This window comes from Meles meles, chromosome 7 (genome assembly GCF_922984935.1).
Source record: "Meles meles chromosome 7, mMelMel3.1 paternal haplotype, whole genome shotgun sequence".
In the NCBI taxonomy this organism is placed as follows: domain Eukaryota; kingdom Metazoa; phylum Chordata; class Mammalia; order Carnivora; family Mustelidae; genus Meles; species Meles meles.
The window spans coordinates 61,364,354-61,385,131 of NC_060072.1; the positions used below are offsets into that span (position 1 = coordinate 61,364,354).

General features: G+C 33.2%; 1 protein-coding gene across 2 annotated transcripts in view; it reads left to right on the forward strand.

Moving 5' to 3' along the window:
* Window positions 1–20,778, forward strand: part of PIK3C2G (phosphatidylinositol-4-phosphate 3-kinase catalytic subunit type 2 gamma) — a 327,581-nt gene that overhangs the window by 11,629 nt on the left and 295,174 nt on the right. For both annotated transcript variants that reach the window (XM_046012794.1, XM_046012795.1), the window contains exon 4: window positions 2,673–2,784. In XM_046012794.1, coding sequence (XP_045868750.1) covers window positions 2,673–2,784 — 112 coding nt within the window. The remainder of the gene's footprint in view (window positions 1–2,672; window positions 2,785–20,778) is intronic.

A 20,778-nucleotide genomic window follows, 5' to 3' on the forward strand; every position in this document is an offset into this window, starting at 1 on the left:
TAGAGTGTCTTTCCTTTCAGATTTAAATGATTCATGGTTAGAACTGTATTAGGAGGTCATTTATGACCTGAAGTCAGTTTGCAAAGATTAAAGAGTGATTGAGAATGATTTGCAGAAGTTATCTACTTTTTAAAGAAGTCTGGCAGTAATGGGAAGGCTAAAAAAATAACTATCTTAATGGAATGAAATGGATGAAGAGAAATTTTATGAGAAGATTAAACAAACAGACATTTTAAAGATTTTATTTATTTATTTGACAGAGAGAGATCATAAGTAGGCAGAGAGGCAGGCAAGAGAGAGTGAGAGGGAAGCAGGCTCCCTGCCAAGCAGAGAACCCGATGTGGGACTCGATCCCAGGACCCTGAGATCATGACCTGAGCCGAAGGCAGCGGCTTAAACCACTGAGCCACCCAGGCGCCCCTAAACAAACAGACATTTTAAGAAAAAACAAAACCATGTAGTAGTGGAGGATATTAGATATATAAAATAGGGGATTTAATTGATGGAAATGGAAGTTAGTACAGGAAAAATAAGAGATTAAGAAGTAAGAGATAGCAAAAAGCAATGATACTTATATCTTAAAAGGAAGGTAAAGAGGTAGAGGGTGATGTGCAAAAAATTAAATTTAATACACAGGGTACTTAATGAAAGAATCTCAAATGGGCATTCTCCTCTTCAATACGATAGGCAATAGGGTCAACAGATTGAGAAGGACTGCAGGAAGTGAAAGAGTGAAAGAAATTAGGAAAAGTATTGTATTAGCTGCCAAAGTGATGGTACAAGTATAAAGCCTACTTAAACGAAGCCAGGAGTACTTGTTGGCTCACACTATGCAAGAGAAGTTTAATTTACAGCTACCTAATGGCTGACTTCAAGGACAAAGATGATAATTTGAGGTTTAGATAGGTCTAATTTAAATAATGAAACAGTCAAAGTGTAACATGAAACAAATAGTAGGAGATAAGTAATAGTAGAAATAGATCATGGAGTCTACCACATAGAGTGGAGAGAAAATAGTGGTGAAATAATGAATTCCTGCATGCCCCGTATAGCACAGGGGATGCAGTCTGGAAACAGGAGAGCCAAATTAATTAAAATGAACTGGTGTCTCTGGAGATATTTTCCTGCATCATATACAGCAATATTCTCCCCTCCTTGTCAGAGTCCTTAGAGTCATGATTTTCATATTTTTCCATATTTTCTTCTAGATTCCATCATAGCATTTCAATCATTATTTCCAAGCAACAGTGTTTAAGATACTCTCTATCATGTTAAAGCATTTCCACAATCTCTAATTCCATGATGATCTTTACCATTTGTTTCTCTGATCGTTTCTTAGAAAATACCTTGATCTACCATGAAACCCACATTTAAAATCCAGCATTATCCACCTGCCCCCCAACTTTTTTGTGGCTGGTCCAGCTATTTCAGTTGCACTACATTTTGTTAGCCAGTTTGTGTCAAAAACCTTTTCCTCCAAACAAAAAGCTATGGAAGAAAAAGAAGCTACAGCAAAGTAAACACATAATTGCAAACTAAACACAACTCAGATGAATACAATTGTTTGCAGTATGCTGTTCAAATTCCCACTGGTTAGGGGTCATTAGTACAGTCTGTTTGCAATTGCTTCATTGATTGAGAACATGAGATCACCCTCAAAGCATAGATATATATATATAGATAGATAGATAGATATAGATAGATATATAGATATATAGATATGTGTGTGTATATAAATAATTTTTAACTATTATCATTTATGGTAATAAATGAGCCCTGTACTATTTGTCATTTATAATTAGGAAAATATTTCATAGGCAAATATAACTATAACAAGTCAGTATGGTTCTGACCACTATTAAATGACATGTATATGTAAGAGTTTAGTGGGGAGATTATGGAACATAAAGACAAAGGACTTTACCTATAGTATGTTTACATCTTGAGCTCCAGAGAAGGTGGAGGAAAATAACACATGTTCATCAAAATTATTATAAGGCTGTCCACGATGGAAACTTGAGTGATTCCCACATGGAAAGGGAAGAACAGTAAGTTGTAGAGACTTAGAATCAGTAAGAATACAGGTTTTGGAATCTGATAGGTTAGACACTCCCCGCCTCTCCTAAGTCTCTATGAGTAACCACAGTAGAATAATTTTTTTTTAAGATTTTATTTATTTATTTGAGAGAGAGATAGGGAGAAAGAGAGAGAATATACATGAGTGGGGGAGGGGCAGTGGGACAAGCAGACTCCCCGCTGAGCAAGGAGCCCAATGCAGGGCTTGATCTCAGGACCCAAGAGATCACCAGCTGAGCTGAAGTCAGACCCTTAACGGATTGAGCCACCCAGCTTCCCTCACAGTAGAATACTTTCTATGCAAAGCCACAACGTATTAAGGTTTTAACATAAGGAATATAATACCTAGGTCTGTCAGTAATGTGAAGACACACTGATTAAAGAAAATGCAAACAACTGTTTTTCAAAAGTATCTCCAAATTTAACCAGACTAATAAAAGAGATGCATCTCATTTTCATACCTCTTGATGGAGCTAGACGGTTACAATAGTTCAAAATGTATGTATCTTTTTTTTTTTTTTGGTGCTCAAAACGTTTTCTCAGCCAATATATGATAAGCTATTATTAACTTTTTTATTATTCATCTTTGTTTTTAGCTAATTATCTTGTCAAAGACCTAATTGCAGAGATTCTACGTTGTACAAATGACCAGTTATTCCCCAAAGATCATCTTCTAAGTATATGTGGCTATGAAGAATTTTTGCAGAAGTAAGTATCTTATTAAGGTAAAATTTGATCATTGTTATAACCTATGCTAAGGCACACTTCATTTTTTCCTTTTAAACATACTTTGTACAAACACTATACTCTTATAACCAACATAATTACATCAACTTTGTCCTTTTTAAGGTGAATTCAAAATTTTATAACTCATAGCGATAGTTTCATTCTTGGTTTTATTTTGTATTTTGTGTATTTTTGGCAACTTTTTTTTTTTAAAGATTTTATTTATTTGACAGAAAGAGATCACAAGTAGGCAGAGAGGCAGGCAGAGAGAGAGGAGGAAGCAGGCTCCCTGCGGAGCAGAGAGCCGCATGCGGGGCTCGATCCCAGGACCCTGAGATCATGACCTGAGCCGAAGGCAGCGGCTTAATCCACTGAGCCACCCAGGCACCCCTTGGCAACATGTTTTTAAGTGACCTGTGACCTGGAGGGTGATATTCTCAGGACATGGAAATTTCAATTTCGAAACCAAGAAAGTCCTGGGCCAAACAAGTCACTGTAATAAAGCTTATTAGAACTGATCACAATTTTTAAGAAGTAACAAATTATTTTGCAGTGAGTAATTTTTGATTTGAAATAACATTAGTATGCTGATTAAATACTGATTTTTAAAAATCACAGAGGGTTTGAGTATAAGCATTATAACATTTTCATAAAAGAGTAACCTTCATTTCTTTAGTCAGGCAGCTCTTATAACAATTAAAGTCTGTTCTTATGTAGGTCAATTGCAAATACTTATTTGATAGAAAACTCACCTTCTCTTATTGTATCATAATTATGACTATTCTGAAATTCATTAAAGATCAACCTTGAAAATATAATACAATTTTAAGAAAGGAGATATTTCTCTGCTTGTACTGTAGTTATTCTAGATAGTGAAGTAATGAGCTAAAGTAGTCAATAAAGTGGATTGTCATTTACATTTTTCCTTTGTGTTTCCACAAGTGTCTAAAGAATGACAGTAGTCTCATGGAAGTAAAAGTGTATTTCTTTTCAGATACTCATTGTCACTGTCATTATTATTCCATCATAAATGTACATGAAAATTTGATGAATTTAACAGTATTATCAGCAAATCCAGACCTTCACTGTGCAATGTTAACTGCAAGTGGCTTTTAAGACTATTTCCTTTTTTGTAATCCCAGTTATAACAAAATAATAATAAAGATTTATATGAAATCACAGATGCTTTGTTGTACTGAACTCACAGATACTCCCCTTCTCTCTTACCTGTTTGAACCTATTAACATACCCAATGACTAGGCTGCTACCTTCTTCTAACATATGGTTTTTGAGAGTATTTCCAAAGAGCAAGGAGAAATACTTGAGAAATGTAACCTTATACTGAATACTCATTAAAATTCATCCTCTGAAATTATGTCTCCAAATGTACAGCTGGACTTCAGCTAATGACAAACATTACATACAAAGAATAAGAAGCATTATCAAATCTATGTATCTAGTGTTATCAGTAGGAAGCATCATCCCATAAGCAAAAGTGTTAAAGAGACAGAAATTTGTAAGAGTATAATGTGAAGAAATTTATAATGGACCTTGTCTTACTTGCTGTTTCAAATGTGTAAGTCATCCATACTTAGCTCAATTGTTGAAATGTATATCTCATTTTGCTCTTTTTTCTTGTTAATATGAACATAATAGATTTCTAAAATATTTTATAGTAATTTATTTCTAACAAAATATCATTTACCTGGGTTTTTATTAAGATAGTAAAGTTACAAGTATTAGTATAAATTAATTATAGTCATTTTTCCCTACTGGAATTTGAAAGACATGTATATGTCAGGGATTTACTTACTATTTAAGATTAACATCCTACCTGTTTGGTATGATTTTTTAAAATAAGCAAAAAATTCACTATTATTCTTTCTAACATCTAAATCATTTAGATTTTTTTGTTTGTTTGTTTATTCTCTTGCAACTGTCTAAAAATATATGTCCTAGGGGCCCCTGGGTGACTCAGCTGGTTAAGCGGCTGACTCTTGATTTTGCCTCAGGTCATGATCTCAGAGTTGTGAGATAGAGCCCTACATTGGGCTCCACACTGGGTGTGAAGCCTGCTTAAAATTCTCTCTCCCTCTCCTCTGTCCATCCTCCCCCACTCTCTCTCTCTCAAAAAAAAAAAAAAAAGATAGTAATAATAACAATAATAATAATAAAAAGCAAAAATGTCCTTAAATACTTGGAAATCTTTATAATGTTCTCGGGAGGGAACACAGGTAACACATAATGAAGTTAATAATGTAATAGGTAATAATTTAGACTCTAACAGTTGTAGTACTACAAGTACTACACTTCATCTGGAGTATTTGACTAGCTTTGATTGTAATAATAATAACCATTTAGCAAATGCTCATTATTTGGTTACCTCATATTGGGTAGACTCCTAAGTCTTATGACATTATCAGTATGATAGATACTGTAATTATCCCTGTTTTACAGACAGGAATTCTGAGGCTTTGCTTAAGATCACACAGCTAGGAAGGTGGGAGAATAAAGCTGAATTCAAACCTGGGTTTGGCTGCTTGCCCTGGGTATGCACTACAAAACAACAGTGCAAAAGTTCTTGAAGGATATACAAGAAATAGCAAATAGGTTCTTCATGCTGGAGTACTGGTGAAAAATATATGCAGTTTCTTTAGTCTGCAGGAATGGGGTACAGAGATTATTAGTCAACTCCTATTGAAAACCACACACATATAAAACATTAGGCTGATCATTGAGAATACAAAGATAAGTTATATATAATCTTTGCCCTCTCCCTCGCCTAAAAATTCATAAAGCCTTGTAATCACTTCTTTTAATGTCCTATCCTGTGGGCAGTATTAGCATTATTATATACGTAATGCTTGTGGATCACAGAGGGACTGACGGCAAGAATACGGAAAAAGTGCAAAGAAAAGTCAATAATAAACTTGTACTTAAAGTATAAATACTGAGGAAAAAAAACCAGTACTATGTGATAAAATGTTAATGGCCTTAAAATATATAAAATACACTTAAATTTTGTTTTTAATAAAAATAATTATCAAGGAAAACCAGGCTAGGAATGTGAATAGCATGGGGAAGCCTGGGTGGTTCTGTCAGTTAAGTGTCTGCCTTCAGCTCAGGTCATGATCCCACGGTCCTGGGATCCAGCCCCACATCAGGCTCCCTGCTCAGCGGGAAGCCTGCTTCTCCCTCCTCCTCTGCTACTGCCCCTACTTGTGCTCTCTCTCTCTCTGTGTCAAATAAGTGAATAAAATCTTAAAAAAAAAAAAAAAAAGAATGTGAATAGCATGAATAGAAATTCAATGGACAAGAAATTATTTAAAGAATTTAATCTAATAAAATCCAATTAAAACAATGAGATAACACTTTTTCCCATCAGATTCTTAAAATGCTTATGATGAAATTCAGTTAGAAATGGACAATATGTAAACATCTGCTAGAAATATAAACTGATACAGCACTAACTGAAGATAATTTTGTCAAGCATATTAAAGTTCTGTAAAAATGTGTCTAAAACTGATAGATCATCTGTGTTTCAGCAATTCTGCTTCAGTGAATATTTCTAAGTAATAATCATAATAATACAAAAAGACTTAGTTATAAAGGATATTTACCATAACATAATTTCTAGTATTAGCAACATAACAGGAACAAAAACTGGGAAAAAAACTAAATCTCCAGTAGTGCTCCAGAATAGAGGTAAGATAGGTCATGAACATAATTTTATTATAATATGACAGAATTTATAAATTATTAAAAATACAGAATCATGTCTCGGAATAAAACATGCATCATAGTTTCTAAGGATGAAAATATATCTTTTCAAATCATGGTTAAATATATTAATTTTTGTTAAAACAGTATATTTCTATTCGGAAAATAAGAAGAAATCACTTGAGAGGTAGAGTGAGAGAGTGAGTGCATGGGCATGCAGAAGCATGAGCCCATGGGGGAGGGGCAGCAGGAGAGGGAGAGGTAGAATCCCCGCTGAGCAGGGAAACCTAACCAAAACGGGGCCTCTATCCAGAGACTCCGGGATCAGGGATCATGACCTCAGCTGAAGGCAGACACTCAACTGACTGAACCATTTAGGCGCCCTAAGAAGAAATCTTATATACTAAAATGTTAAAGTAGTTACTTCCACCTTGAAAAGGAACTATAATACAAATGATATTTATTTGGTTCATTTTCAATTTATAAAACTCCTGTGATTAAACCTGCCTTTTTTGTTATCAAGAGATTAAGGAAATAAGTAATTTCTCATGGAGATGAAAATAATAACAGTAAAACAACAGCAAAATCTATTTCACTTATTAAAAGTTTTTTATGGACTAGAATTTTCACATGTAGTACCATTCATTCTCATATAAGAGAAGCATGATTATTTCCATTTTACAGATGGGAAAATTGAGGCTAAGAGAAAATGATGGCTTCCTAAAAGTTATAAAATTTGGAAGCAGCAAAATCAGGATAGCACAGGTTTATCTGGCTCTGAGGCCCAAATCTTTCTAATATATAACAAAGACTCCTCCATAATAAAGGGCCACTTGAAAATAAAAACTGTAGGGATAATGTTTCATTGGGGATAATGACCATGTACTTGGGCTGATAAACATGGTGTATAACTGAGCATATAGCATTTAGGTCAAACACAAGGAAAACATTACTTGTAGAACACTCATTTTCTGACATATTTAAATTTTAAAAAATCTTTAACCAGAAAACTTTTAGAAGTGATTTGACTAAAGCAAAGGGAAATTATAATCATTAAAGGTGGGCTTGTTAAATATCTGATTCGGTAAAAATTTCCGTTTCGGAATTTTGAGACTCTTTAAGCAAATAAATATTATCAAAACAAATTCTGCCCACTATTGATAATGCTACTCTATCACTTGCTTTGGAAAAATGAGTTTAACTTCCTTTAACTTCAATTTCTTCATCCTTTAAAAAAATTATTTATTTATTTTTTAAGAGTTTACTTTTCTATTTGAGAGAGAATGAGAGAGAGAGAGCACAGGAAGGGGGGAGGGTCAGAGGGAAAAGCAGACAACACGCTGAGCAGGCAGCTGGATGTGGGGCTGCATCCCAGGACTCTGAGATCATGACCTGAACTAAAGGCAGATACCCAACTAACCATCCACGTGTCCCCCCAGATTTATTTTTAATGTACCGTTCTTCTTTACAAATGAACTGTAGGATTATATTTTAGTAATCTTTAATTCCAAATGTAGAAATATTACTAAGCCTTTACTAATCTTTTCAGGGTATATGGATTCCTTGAGCTCCTGTAAAGTGTAGGTCTAAGAAAATTAAAAATATTATGTGGTTGTTCAGATACAGTGAACTTAAAAGTAGAGAAACATTCTCTCTCCCCCGTCCCAGCAAAAAACCACTATTATTTTTGTGGGATGATGTAGAAATATTTTTTTTTCATTTTAAGTTCTTATGTTATCAGAACTATGCTTTTCAATTTGTTCTGCATTATGAAAATAGAGAAAAATTATATTTAGTTGCTACTTTTGCAATTTCTCATCTATTTTAGACTAGATAAAGGAAAATCCTTAAAATGTAAACTCCTTGGTTTCTTCCAGTCGGTGTATTTGTCTGTCAAAATAGTCACAATAAATAACTAACTACCTCATGAACCAAGTATTGAGGAAGTAGCTAAGACATTTTGTTGTTGCAATTAAAATGTCAATGATATGAATGCTTTCTCATAACTTTGTTAATAGTATATTTATGATGCTCTAGTCCTCCTGCATTTTGCTATTTCATTGAACTCACCTGTCTTTAGAGGCCCAGGGTTATTATTAACCTAATAATTTAGAATCTATGAAAAGAATTTATACGCTTTTCCAAAACATTACAGTGAACAAAACTGAAATTAATCAACAAAGCAATTAAGATGCTATGTATATTTTGTAACCTATTGTAAAATTAAGGAAGATGACTTTCTTAGGAAGTCCAAATCCCTTTTTTATAAGTCAACTATATTATTATGGCAACTCATTTATAACATTCATCCTAATTTAGCGTTACAAACTTTTTTCTGTAAATTAAAATATTCCATTTTCTCTTTTGCCCCCTCTCTCCCCCTTTCTCCCTTTCTCTCTCTCTCTACTACTCTTGTTCTGGCCCTTCCTCTCCCTGTTCAGTGTTTCCATAAATATAGGAACTCACTTTAATAGCATGTCTCCATAACTATTCTCAAAAATGAGTAGGTTCCTGACCTCTTACACCCAGATATCATGTATTTACCAGATATGTCAATTATATCAAATAGTTTCATTAGCTACAGTATTCTCCTCCAAAACTGCTTTCTTTATGCATGGTTTTAAATAATATATTATGAACAAAGAAAAAATTAAATAATTAGGACAGAAAGTATCAATTTTCTCATTGGCTCAAGATAGCTTAATACAAAATGGTCCACACTATAAAGTATGGAATACAAAAACTGCAAATTAGAATCTGAATAAATTAGAGAAGTAATAGAAGAATAAAAGGTATCTTGTACATTCAAAAAATATTAACATCTTCCATCATGTTCCTGGTCTGTAGACCCTAAATTAAGTATCACAGCAGGAAATGTCCTTGGTAATTTAGTTTACCCTTTTCCCATGAGCTTATCCAGTAGACAGACTCCATTAGGCTAATACAATGGTAGGCTTAAGGACAAGGACTTACTACTACCTCTTTTCTTACCTGTTAGATGTAGTACAGATATAGACCCCAAACTGTGAGGGATGCCTGGGTGGCTCGGTCGTTTAAGTGCCTGCCTTTGGCTCAGGTCATGATCCCAGGGTCTTGGGATCGAGTCCAGCATCAGGCTCCTTGCTGGGTGGGGAAGCCTGCTTCTCTTTCTGCCTGACGCTACCCCTGCTTGTGTTCTCATTCTCTCTCTGGCAAATAAAATCTTAAAAAACAACAACAACAACAACAAAAAACCAAATTGTGCCTGGGTGTGCTGTCCTTCCAGGGAGTAACAAGACTTGTACCTTCACCTATTCTTGTAACCATCTCACATGAGATTTTTCTTTGTAAATATATTTATAATATATGAAATACAATGTTACTTCACAACTGTACCCCTTCTAGCTCAGCATTTACTAGGAGTGCAGGTTTTTCTGTTTCTTATTCTTAACCTATGTAATTTAAGTAATATCTTCCCTCAAAAGTCTTATGTGTTTTACGTTCTAATTCAGCTTAAAAACAATGTTTCTTAGGTGCTGTGTCAAACAATAAAATTTACTGCACTTAAAAGCTTTTTGTTGAATAAATCATGACTGCACTGTCAGTAGCAAACCACAAGTGATGCATAAGAAGAAACCAAAAAGTCTTTCTTGATAATTTTGCTTGGGTCAATTGTTTACGGTTATGACCAGGTGTTATATCTTTGATTTAAAGGAAATAATGAAACTAAACTGTTTTTTATTATTTAAATTGACTTTCGTCAAGGAATGCTAGAACCCAGAGTGCTAAAAAATATAAAAAGAAAAAAGAAAAACAAAACCTACTGTAATTAAAAATCTTACTTTGAAATTGTCATATATATTCTTAAATCTAAATTTAAAAGGCAGTATCTTTCTCTTTATTCATCAGCAGCATTGACTAATTTGATCTTGCTATCTATTTGGGAGTCCCTTTTCTCTCTTCTGACCTTCCCTAGTAAAGAAAATGCTGAATAACCTTTGATTAGAGTGAGAAAGTCCTCTTTGAAAATTAAATCTAATTAGAATTTTAAAATAATCTTTTTTTTAAAAAAAACACTAATTGGGGCGCCTGGGTGGCTCAGTGGGTTAAAGCCTCTGCCTTAGGCTCGGGTCATGATCCCAGGGTCCTGGGATCTAGCCCCCTATTGGGGGCTGTTCTCTGCTCAGCAGGGAACCTGCTTTCTCCTCTCTCTTTGCCTGCCTCTTTGTCTACTTGTGATCTCTGTCTGTTAAATAAGTAAATAAAATCTTTAAAAAAAAAATTAAGGATTCAGGGACACCTGGGTGGCTCAGTTGGTTAAGCAGCTGCCTTGGCTCATGATCCTAGCATCCTGGGATCAAGTCCCATATCGGTCTCCTTGCTCGGCAGGGAGCCTGCTTCTCCCTCTGCCTCGGCCTGCCTCTCTGCCTATTTGTGATCTTTCTCTCTCTGTCTCTCTCTCTCTGACAAATAAATAAATAAAATCTTTAAAAAAAAATTAAGGATTCCATTTTGCAAGCTTGAACAAACGATTATTTTCAGCACACATGGAACAGGCCAAGATTATCAATATTATAATCAACTCTTTTTGGCTTTTTAGACTTAATTTCATCAAATAAATAGCTGAAGGTATTTTTCTCTTTTACGTAACTTCACTCTTACCCTTAGAAATCACAAAATCATGTCAGAGAATTAGAAAAAAAAAATGTCATAACTTCTAGAACTCTCACATATAATAATAGAAGTTGCGTTCTAGTAATAAATCATTCATTAAAAGTATCTCGAGTTTCTCCAAATCAGTTATTAGATCTCCTTCAGAGTACTTTACCTAACATTTAAAAATTAATTTTGGCTTCTATCTTTAGTAGTTATCTAAAATAACAATAATACACATTTGGTTTCAACCAATAATTCTATACTAGAACAAATGTCCTAATATGTGAATACTCTATATAACTACATTTGAAAGCAATTTCCCAAAGAAAGAGCTTGTATTAAATAAAGGTTGTTTGCTATTAAAAGCTACAGATAAGAATTACAGCATATTTCAGAACGACGTTTTCTAAAAAGCTTTGTCATGTTTATACACGCATCATTAACCAAGAGACTTGAGTCTTTTTATCAAGTTTTTATAAAAGTGTTTATAAAAGTTTTATCAAGTTTTTATAAAAATAAAAACCTGTTGGGGCGTCTGGGTGGCTCAGTGGGTTAAAGCCTCTGCATTCGGCTCAGGTCATGATCCCAAGGTCCTGGGATTGAGCCCCACATCGGGGGGGTCTCTGCTCAGCAGGGAGCCTGCTTCCTCCTCTCTCTCTGCTTGCCTCTCTGCCTACCTGTGATCTCTGTCTGTCAAATAAATTAATAAAATCTTTAAAAAAAAATAATAAAAAAAAATAAAAACCTGTTGCATGATTTTTCCAAGAAGACAAAACAAATCAGAACTAAACAGGTATATAATTAAATTTCATTATATCTAAAACTATAATAATCAATATGCAGCTATGAAGTTATTTTTATAACTCAAAAACATTTACTCCTAAAAGCTAAGAAATAAAAATCACACTCTTACCCTCCACCAATTCTGAATCAAATTAAGTTCTATTTTTCTTAAAGTAAAGGAATTAGCTAGAGAATATGTGAATTGTGTAGTATTTCAAATAAGCCAGTATTATCTTATGAGGCCTACATGCATTATTTTACATTGAGTTCTTAAATGTTTTGTACTAATAAAATCTAAGAATGTTTATCCTCTGGAGGTTTGTGAGAAAAATAATGAAACCTTGAAATGGGATAAGATCTGTATTTTTTTTTCTTCAGTTGGTGATTGTATTACAAACTTTGCACACCATACCTCCAAAATAACTCCCTGGAATTTAGTGCACATTTTTGCAAAGGACACAAAGTTCCAAATACACTGATAGGTTTCCTCCTTACTTACTTTTTATCTTCTTTAACTTTTTAAAATTTACATTGTTGTGCAGTTATTTGTCTTTTGTGAATGCATAGCTTTAAAGAAGGCATTATAAACTTGAAAGTTGTTATAAAACATTTCCTCTAGATTTAAAAAGGAATTTTAAAAAGTATGTACTATATATATAAAGAAATACAACCACATTCAAGTGAAGAGGCATGAGAGATAGTTGCCCTTTTACAAGCTGGAGGGAATTCTTAAGGAAAAAAATGGGGCATCTGAAAAGAAAGGTTTCGAGCTCTTAGGTGCAGTTCTCTCTCAAATTGTAGCTACTGGTATCAATTTATGTCCCATACAGAGTCCCTATTCAAAACCATGACCCCTGTCTACTAACCACCCTCGCTGTGAGCCCTAGTGTTAGAATTTAACCTATGCTTGTCTCTAAATCATGAAGTTCAACCTGTCCTACTTATGGTTTCCCTGAAAGCAAAATAACAATAAAATTGAGGAGCACTGATTGAGGAAAACAATGTACCACTGATCTTTATCTACGCTGAGTAGCAACAAGTAACACTTTAAGCATAAATCCAGGGTGTTTTCATTAGTTACAAAACTTACTAAAATTAAGGATCATGATATAATTAACATCATCAACATTTTTAAGTGTCAAATACAAAAGGAATAGGTGTGTGTACAGAATACACATACATAAGTATTTGAAAAATATTCTCTAGAGGGCTACAGTACTATTAATATTTTAACATTTTCTTATATTCACTTTACATCTCTTAGTCAACCTAAGTATTAACAGGCAGCTTAATTGTTGAATTTCCTTAAAGAAGTATCTTTAATAGCTCTCAGCAATCCTGGCTTTCAATAAAATCAAATGGACATACTTTTTTTTTTCTATATAGGACCATAATATTTCAAAATGCATCTCTGTGAGTACTTCTTACATTTAAGAATGGAGAATATTTAAACCTAATTAGGTTAGCTTATTAAAAAAGGATATGTATTTATTCCAATAATAGAATAATGTTTGTAAATGTGAGTTACAAGGAGTGCCTAGCCTGATGGGAATCAATATTTGTAGGTCCAACATTACTTAGGATGTCTTTTTTTGCCCATAAGATAAATCTGAAGTACTTACATACCATTTTTTGGTGTTAAGGTCATTAATCTCTTTATACAAACATACTGCTATAGAAATACTTTAAAATAATGTGAGCTACTTATGAATAGGAAATAGGAGTAATTATGTGCAAGGATTCAGCTCTTTGGTGTTTATCTTAAATGGCAGGTATACTCATAACAGTTCCCAAGATAGTAGCTAACAACACATAGCTGGAATCAAAGATTTGCTGAGGGAATAAATAAATGGATGTGCAGAATTTTGATTTACTAGTATATATGAAGAAAAAACCTAAACTTTTCATTGTATCATAAAGATTCAGTTCATTTAACAGTCTAAGATTTTTTTACATATGGTTAAACAAAACTACTAAGAACCCATATTTGAAATGTTACCAGATTCAGAAAAACATCTGCTGTGTATAATCTGAAGTAGATAATTCCAATATTCACAATATAAGCATAGTAATACCTAATGTGGCCTTTTCTCTTAGTGCTCAAATCGTATTCTCCTATATTATCCATCTTAGCAGTGATTTTTTTGTTTTTGTTTTGGTATGGTAGGCTTTCTTCCTATCTTTTCTGATACCTAGAGTCAACAAACACTGATTTTTCCTTAGTCCATTTACTCATTAAATTCTGTATATCAACCTTCTTTCTATTCTTTAATGCTTTGTTTTCTTTTTCTCTCTTCTCTTTCATCTCGTTCTGTCCAATGGAAATGTAATGTGGGCCACATAATTATTTTAAGTTTTCTACTAGCCACTTTAAAAAACATATAAAAAGAAACAATAGAAATAAGTTTTTTAAAAGATTTTATTTAGTTATTTGACACAGAGAGAGAGAGAGATTACAAATAGACAGAGAGACAGGCAGAGAGAGGGGGGAAGCAGGCTTCCCGCTGAGCAGAGAGCCCGATGCAGGACTCGATCCCAGAACCCTGAGATCATGACCCGAACCGAAGGCAGAGGCTTTAACCTACTGAGCCACCCAGGTGTCCCTGATAGAAATAAATTTTAATATAATATTTTATTTATTTAACTCAAATATTTTATTTAACCAAAACAGTATCATTTCAACATGTAATCAAAATTTTTAAAATATTGATATGTTTTTTAAAAAATTGGTATGTTTTATATTCCCTTTCTGTGCTAAATCTTCAAAATTCAGTATGTATTTTATGCTTCGAGCACATCTTAATTCAGACTAGTGACATTTTAAGTGTTCAATAGCCACATGAGTCTAATGTTACTATATTAGATAGTATAGCCCCAGATCATCATAAGCAAATTGACCAAAATGGTGGTCTTGCCAAGCAGAGTGATGGCAGAGTGGTGAATAGTAGTTTATAGCTCTTAGAAAGCATTATGGTTATTGGAGACACTGTAACATCAGACATTTCATCTTAAGTGACAATTCTAGCACAGTAATAGTTTTTGTTACTGCTAACATACATAAACATGACTTAGTATTTTAAATATGATATCTGAAAAAATGAGGTACTAAGTACAATCTCAAAATAACATGTTCTGTAACATAAATTAACTTATCCATAGAAGTCTCCTTAATACATGTAAAACATTCCGTACTAATGTTTTATTCCACTAAAAAGAGTAGCTAAAAGCACAGTACACAGGAAGCTGCTGAGGGTGACACAGTATTGTACACACTGACCAGTGACCATTCACCAACATACATTTTTTTCTCAACTCAGACTCAGGCTCTGTCTTGAAAATGCTTACTGCAGAATTCCACAATTTTGTGCATTTTGCTCTTGCCTCTGTATTTAGAAGCAACAAAGGTTTCTTACATTCTCTTCCATCCAAACTCAGGCTTTTCTGAAAGCCAACTCTTTTATCTACTATGATATTTCTTTATAGTTCTTAAAGATTCTTTGAATATTTTATTTTAAATTCTTAAAATTTTTTATTGTATTTAAATTCAATTAATTAAATTATGGTGCATTATTAGTTTCAGTGGTAGAGTTCAGTGATTAATCAGTTGCATATAGCACCTAGTGCTCATTACATCAAATGTCCCCCTTAATGTCCATCACCCAGTTACCTTATCCCCTCACCCATCTCCCCTCCAGCAACCTTCAGTTTGCTTCCTATAATGAAGAGTCTCTTATGGTTTGTCTGCCTCTCTAATTTTGTCTTATTTTATTTTTCCCTCCCTTCCCTTATGATCCTCTGTTTAGTTTCTTAAATTCTGCATAAGTGAAATCATATGATAATTATCTTTCTCTGATTGACTTATTTCTCTTAGCATAATACTCTCTAGTTCCATCCATGCCTTTGCAAATGGTAAGATTTCATTTTTTGATGGCTGAGTAATATTCATATATATATACATACATACATACCACATCTTCCTTTTACATTCATCTGTTGATGGACATCTGGGTTCTTTCCATTGTTTGGCTATTGTGGACATTGCTGCTATAAACATTGGGGTGCAGGTGCCCCTTCAGATCACTACCTTTGTATCTTTGGGGTAAGTACCTAGTGGTGCAATTGCTGGGTCATAGGGTAGTTCTATTTTCAACATTTTGAGGAACCTCCATGTTGTTTTCCAGAGTGGTTGCACTAGCTTGCATCTCCACCAACAGTGTAAGATGGTTCCCCTTTCTCCATACCTTGCCAACATTTGTCTGTCCCTGATTTGATAATTTTAGCCATTCTGACCAGTGTGAAGTAGTATCTCATTATGGTTTTGATTTATAGTTCCCTGATGTGAGTGATGTTGAGCATTTTTTCATGTGTCTGTTGGCCATTTGGATGTCTTCTTTGGAGAAATGTCTGTTCATATCTTCTGCTCATTTCTTGACTGGATTATTTATTTTTTAGATTTGAATTTGATAAGTTTTTTATAGATCTTAGATACTGCCCTTTATCTGATAAGATATTTGCAAATATCTCTCCCATTCTGTTGGTTATCTTTTGGTTTTGTCAATTGCTTCCTTCGTTGTGCAAAAGCATTTTATCTTGATGAAGTCAGAATAGCTCATTTTTGCTTTTGTTTCCTTGCTTTTGGAGACACATCTAGCAAGAAGTTGTTTTAAAACTGTGCTGATGTTTTTATTCAGATTTGTATATCTTTGTCCATGTGTGTTCTGGTTACGGACCTGTATTGGTTTGAGTAGTGTCTTCCAACACTTTTTCCCAGGAGACCTGTTATTTTTAGCCCACAATTTGCAAAACACCCCACTGCCCCCTTATATAAAAAGAAACTTGTGGGAAAAAAAGAAACACATGTATCACATTATACCAGGAATGCCTGAATCTATAAATAAATTTTAAGTGTGCTATTTTTACTCCAAATATTTATGTTCTAGTGTCTGGTCTTATTTTGTCAAACCTAGCATCCTTATTTGCAAAATGGGAGATCTGGGCCAGAACTGTTCTTCCTTTCCAGTTTTTGAGATCTTTCTTCATGCAAAATCATACATGATACCTCTATTATTAGAATTATAATTAGATATCCTCAGGACTGGATTAATATATTAATTAATATGCAAATCTACCCACAGCCCACCAAAATTCTCATGAAACGGCAGGAAAAAATATTACTAAAAAACTCCTGGTAAAACAAAGAGTGACAGCATGGGGAGGACAAAACAATTGCAAAGGGACTGTGGAGGTCCTAGATAAAATATCAAAAGATATTTAAAATAGGAAGGTTTTGGGACATTCATTTGACAGCTTTATAAAAAACAAGACAATATCCTAAGGAATGATGAGCTTTCAAAATTAGCTCAAGGAGACAAGTATAAAGCAGTATAAAAGTAGTATAAAAGAATAAAAGTATAAAATATAAATAAAATAAAAGTATGTAGTATAAAAGAAAACAATGAGCAGTGTGGGGTGAAAAGTTAGTTTTTGCAAATTGCACCAAACCTTCAGAGAACAGAGATTTTCCAATTATATAAACTGTTCCAGGACAGAGAAAAGGTATATGAAGTTTACAAGGCTGGCCTAATTGTGATGCCTAAAACAAATAAAAGTAATAAAATTTTAAAATTATAAGCCTATCTAAATTTTGAAAAATGCAAAAAAAAAAACCTTAAAAAACTGTAAATTAAATCTGCTAGTGGGACAATCTACACAAAAATGTAAATATAATTATACATTAGGAAAATCAGTGTAATTAATATATTAACACATTCAAGAGAAAAATGATCTTCTCAATTTGATGCACCAGATACAGAAAACCTATCTGATAAAATGTGAAACATTTATAATTTTTTAAAATCATTAACAAAATAAAACATGAAAAATACACAGCAGGAATACACAGCAAATATCATATCCAACTGTTAATCATTTAAGGGATTTCCTATAAAAGTAAGAAAATGAAAGGGATGTCTATTACCATTATTACTATTCAGGAGGGTTCTAGACAACAGTCAGCAAAAATATTGGGAAGCAATAGATAAAACAGTAATTGTTTTAAAAGAATATAATTTTCTACTTAGAAAATCCAAAATAATCAACTGAAAAACATTAGATATTACAGCAGGATTCGACAAACTAAGTCAACACATAAAACCAATGAATAAATACCATGAAAAAAAGCTTTGACTTATAATAGAACAGAATCTATAAAATATCTTGCAAAAAACATAATATGTGTAATGATGACCTGAAAGAAAACTAACACTTTACTCAAGGGCATAAAAGAGAATTAGGGTGCATGTAAAAATATACTTATCCTTGAAAAGAAGATTCAATATTATAAAAATACCAATTCTTCTTACTTAATCCCATAAATTAAATATAAGTCAACATTATATTAGCATTTTCTCTTTAACAGTGGCACACTGATTCTAAAATTGTACTGGAAGAGAAACTGTGCAAAAATAGATAATATAGTTTATTTTAAATAGTGACTTTCATTTCCACACTTCAAAATATGCTAGAAAATAAAATAACTGAAGCAATTTGGTATTGGCACAGGAACAAATGTATAGATTAATGGAATATTTAGAGTCCAGAAACAGATCGGATATTTATGAAAACTAGTCATGTGATAAATGTAATAGGTCAAAAATCAGAAGATGTCCTCATTAAAGATGTTCCAGAAAATTGCCACTGTGTTGGAAAAATGTCTAAAATTGGAACTATACATCACTCTTTACTCAACAAATGCATTCCAGATAGATTGTATATAAGGACGTAAGTATAAAGAACAAAAAAGAAAGTGTTGCTATGAAAAAAATTAAGTTAAATTCTTTATAGATAACTGATAAAGAGGAATCATTAAAAACTATTACTGCTGAATTAAATGTGGAAGAAACAACTTTAAAAGATTAGAGCAATAATTATAAAAATCTAAACCAATTCTTTATTCAGGTTGTTCTTCAAGTCCAAGTACATGTTCTTTATAAAGAAGGTGGAATAAGAAGTTAGAGATAATTACTTATAGGTTTGGCTTATGTCAGAAAGAAGCCTTAAAATTATAATCAACAGACCCTGCATCTTATAGCAAAGGCTTTCTTTACTCTGATATCAACACTTAGGTGACTGAGAATCTATTTAGACATTTTTAGTTAAAAACAAAATTTCTAAGATGTCTTTTTTATAATTCCCATCTCTAACTTTGTTTTATTTACACTTTTCTTGATCTCATCAGTTAAGTGATAAGAGAATATGGAACTAAAATTCAAAATGATCTGTAATTGGGCAGCTGGAGGGCAATGGGAGAGAAATGAACTGAAGTTCATTTCATGAAATTCATGCTTTAAGGCTTATTTGAGAGTGTGATATACACAGTGATTAAATTGAGGTTACCATGGAAAAGACTTAAGATACATGTTATTTAAAAATTGGGTAACCACTGGAAGATTAACAAAAATATTTATGTCTCCCAAGACTCTAAAGATAAAGAAGAGACTCAAAGAAGATTCAAACAATCTCAACAAATGAAGGAAAATAGTAAAAAAATTATAGTTAATATAAAGCAACGACAACATAGCAGAAGGCATTGCTATGAGAGAGATGGTTTAAATTTTCTGATTATAAAGCAGTCTCAGAAAAATGAGTTAAAATACATTTAGCTATAGGCTAGAGATATAGGTAAAATAAAATGATTTCATTTTTAACAGAAATATATATGTACTTGGCCACTTATTTTGGCTTACAAAAGAAGTGCCATACACTCTGAATAATGGTTATTCTAGAAAAGGGAAAGAGGAGAATTTTTCTTCTCTGTTTTGTTTTTTACAGTTTAATACAATTCAAATGTTTTCCATGAGAGTACATTCTCATAAAGTAACTTTTAAAAAAATGGGGAGATGAGTTATAGGGGAAAAAAGAGACGTGCAAAATCTGATAATTACCCAAAATCTGATAATTACTCAGATCTTGCCACATACACACACATACACAGAGTGAGGCAAAGATAAGGGAAGACTTAGATCCTACTTTTAGAAAGGGGTAGAATAGGCAGATTTAGTAAATGAAAATATAGGCTGTCCAGTTAAATGTGAATTTTATAAAAACCCCCACTTTTAAAAATATATATCAAATATTATATGACACATATACCCACACTAAAAAAATAATTCACTATTATCTGAAATTCATATTTACTGGCCATCAAATTTATCTCAAAGCCCTAGTAAGGGGTATATATACAGGTGGGTGAAATAAAATAGTTCCAGAAAGCTGTAACCATATCTGAGGCTGAAGTCACCAGACTGGGGTCCATTGTCTAGACTTCAACACACTGACGAAAGGAAACTTTGACAGCAGGTGGGCCACTACTCTTAAGCTGGTTCCCAGAATAGGAAGAGGAAAACAGAACTCTAAGCATGGAAAGAGGAGTTGGGGGTGGGGGATGAAAGGAGAGGAACTTGAATTCAAGTGAGAGTATGGAGAATGCCTTTGGGGCAAAACTTGGGTGATGAGGAAGGCAGGAACTCAAGAATACATATGCCATGCCTTGTATTTAGACTAGCAGTAGAAATAAGTCAAGAAGCAATCAAAGCTCATGGAGAGCACTGGGACAGTAATCTAACAGGAGGAAGGGACATAGGGTGTAGAACACATGTTGTGAATACTATCACCATTTTGACAAGTGTTTTCTTAAAAAAATAACAATTGTCAAAATAAGAATATTTATAGAAAATTTAGTAGCTATCAACAGAGTAATGCTTTATTTTTCTGCCATTTTTGAGAATAAGTGTTCTCAAATATTTAGTGACTTTTCCAGATAAGTGAATATATCATCCT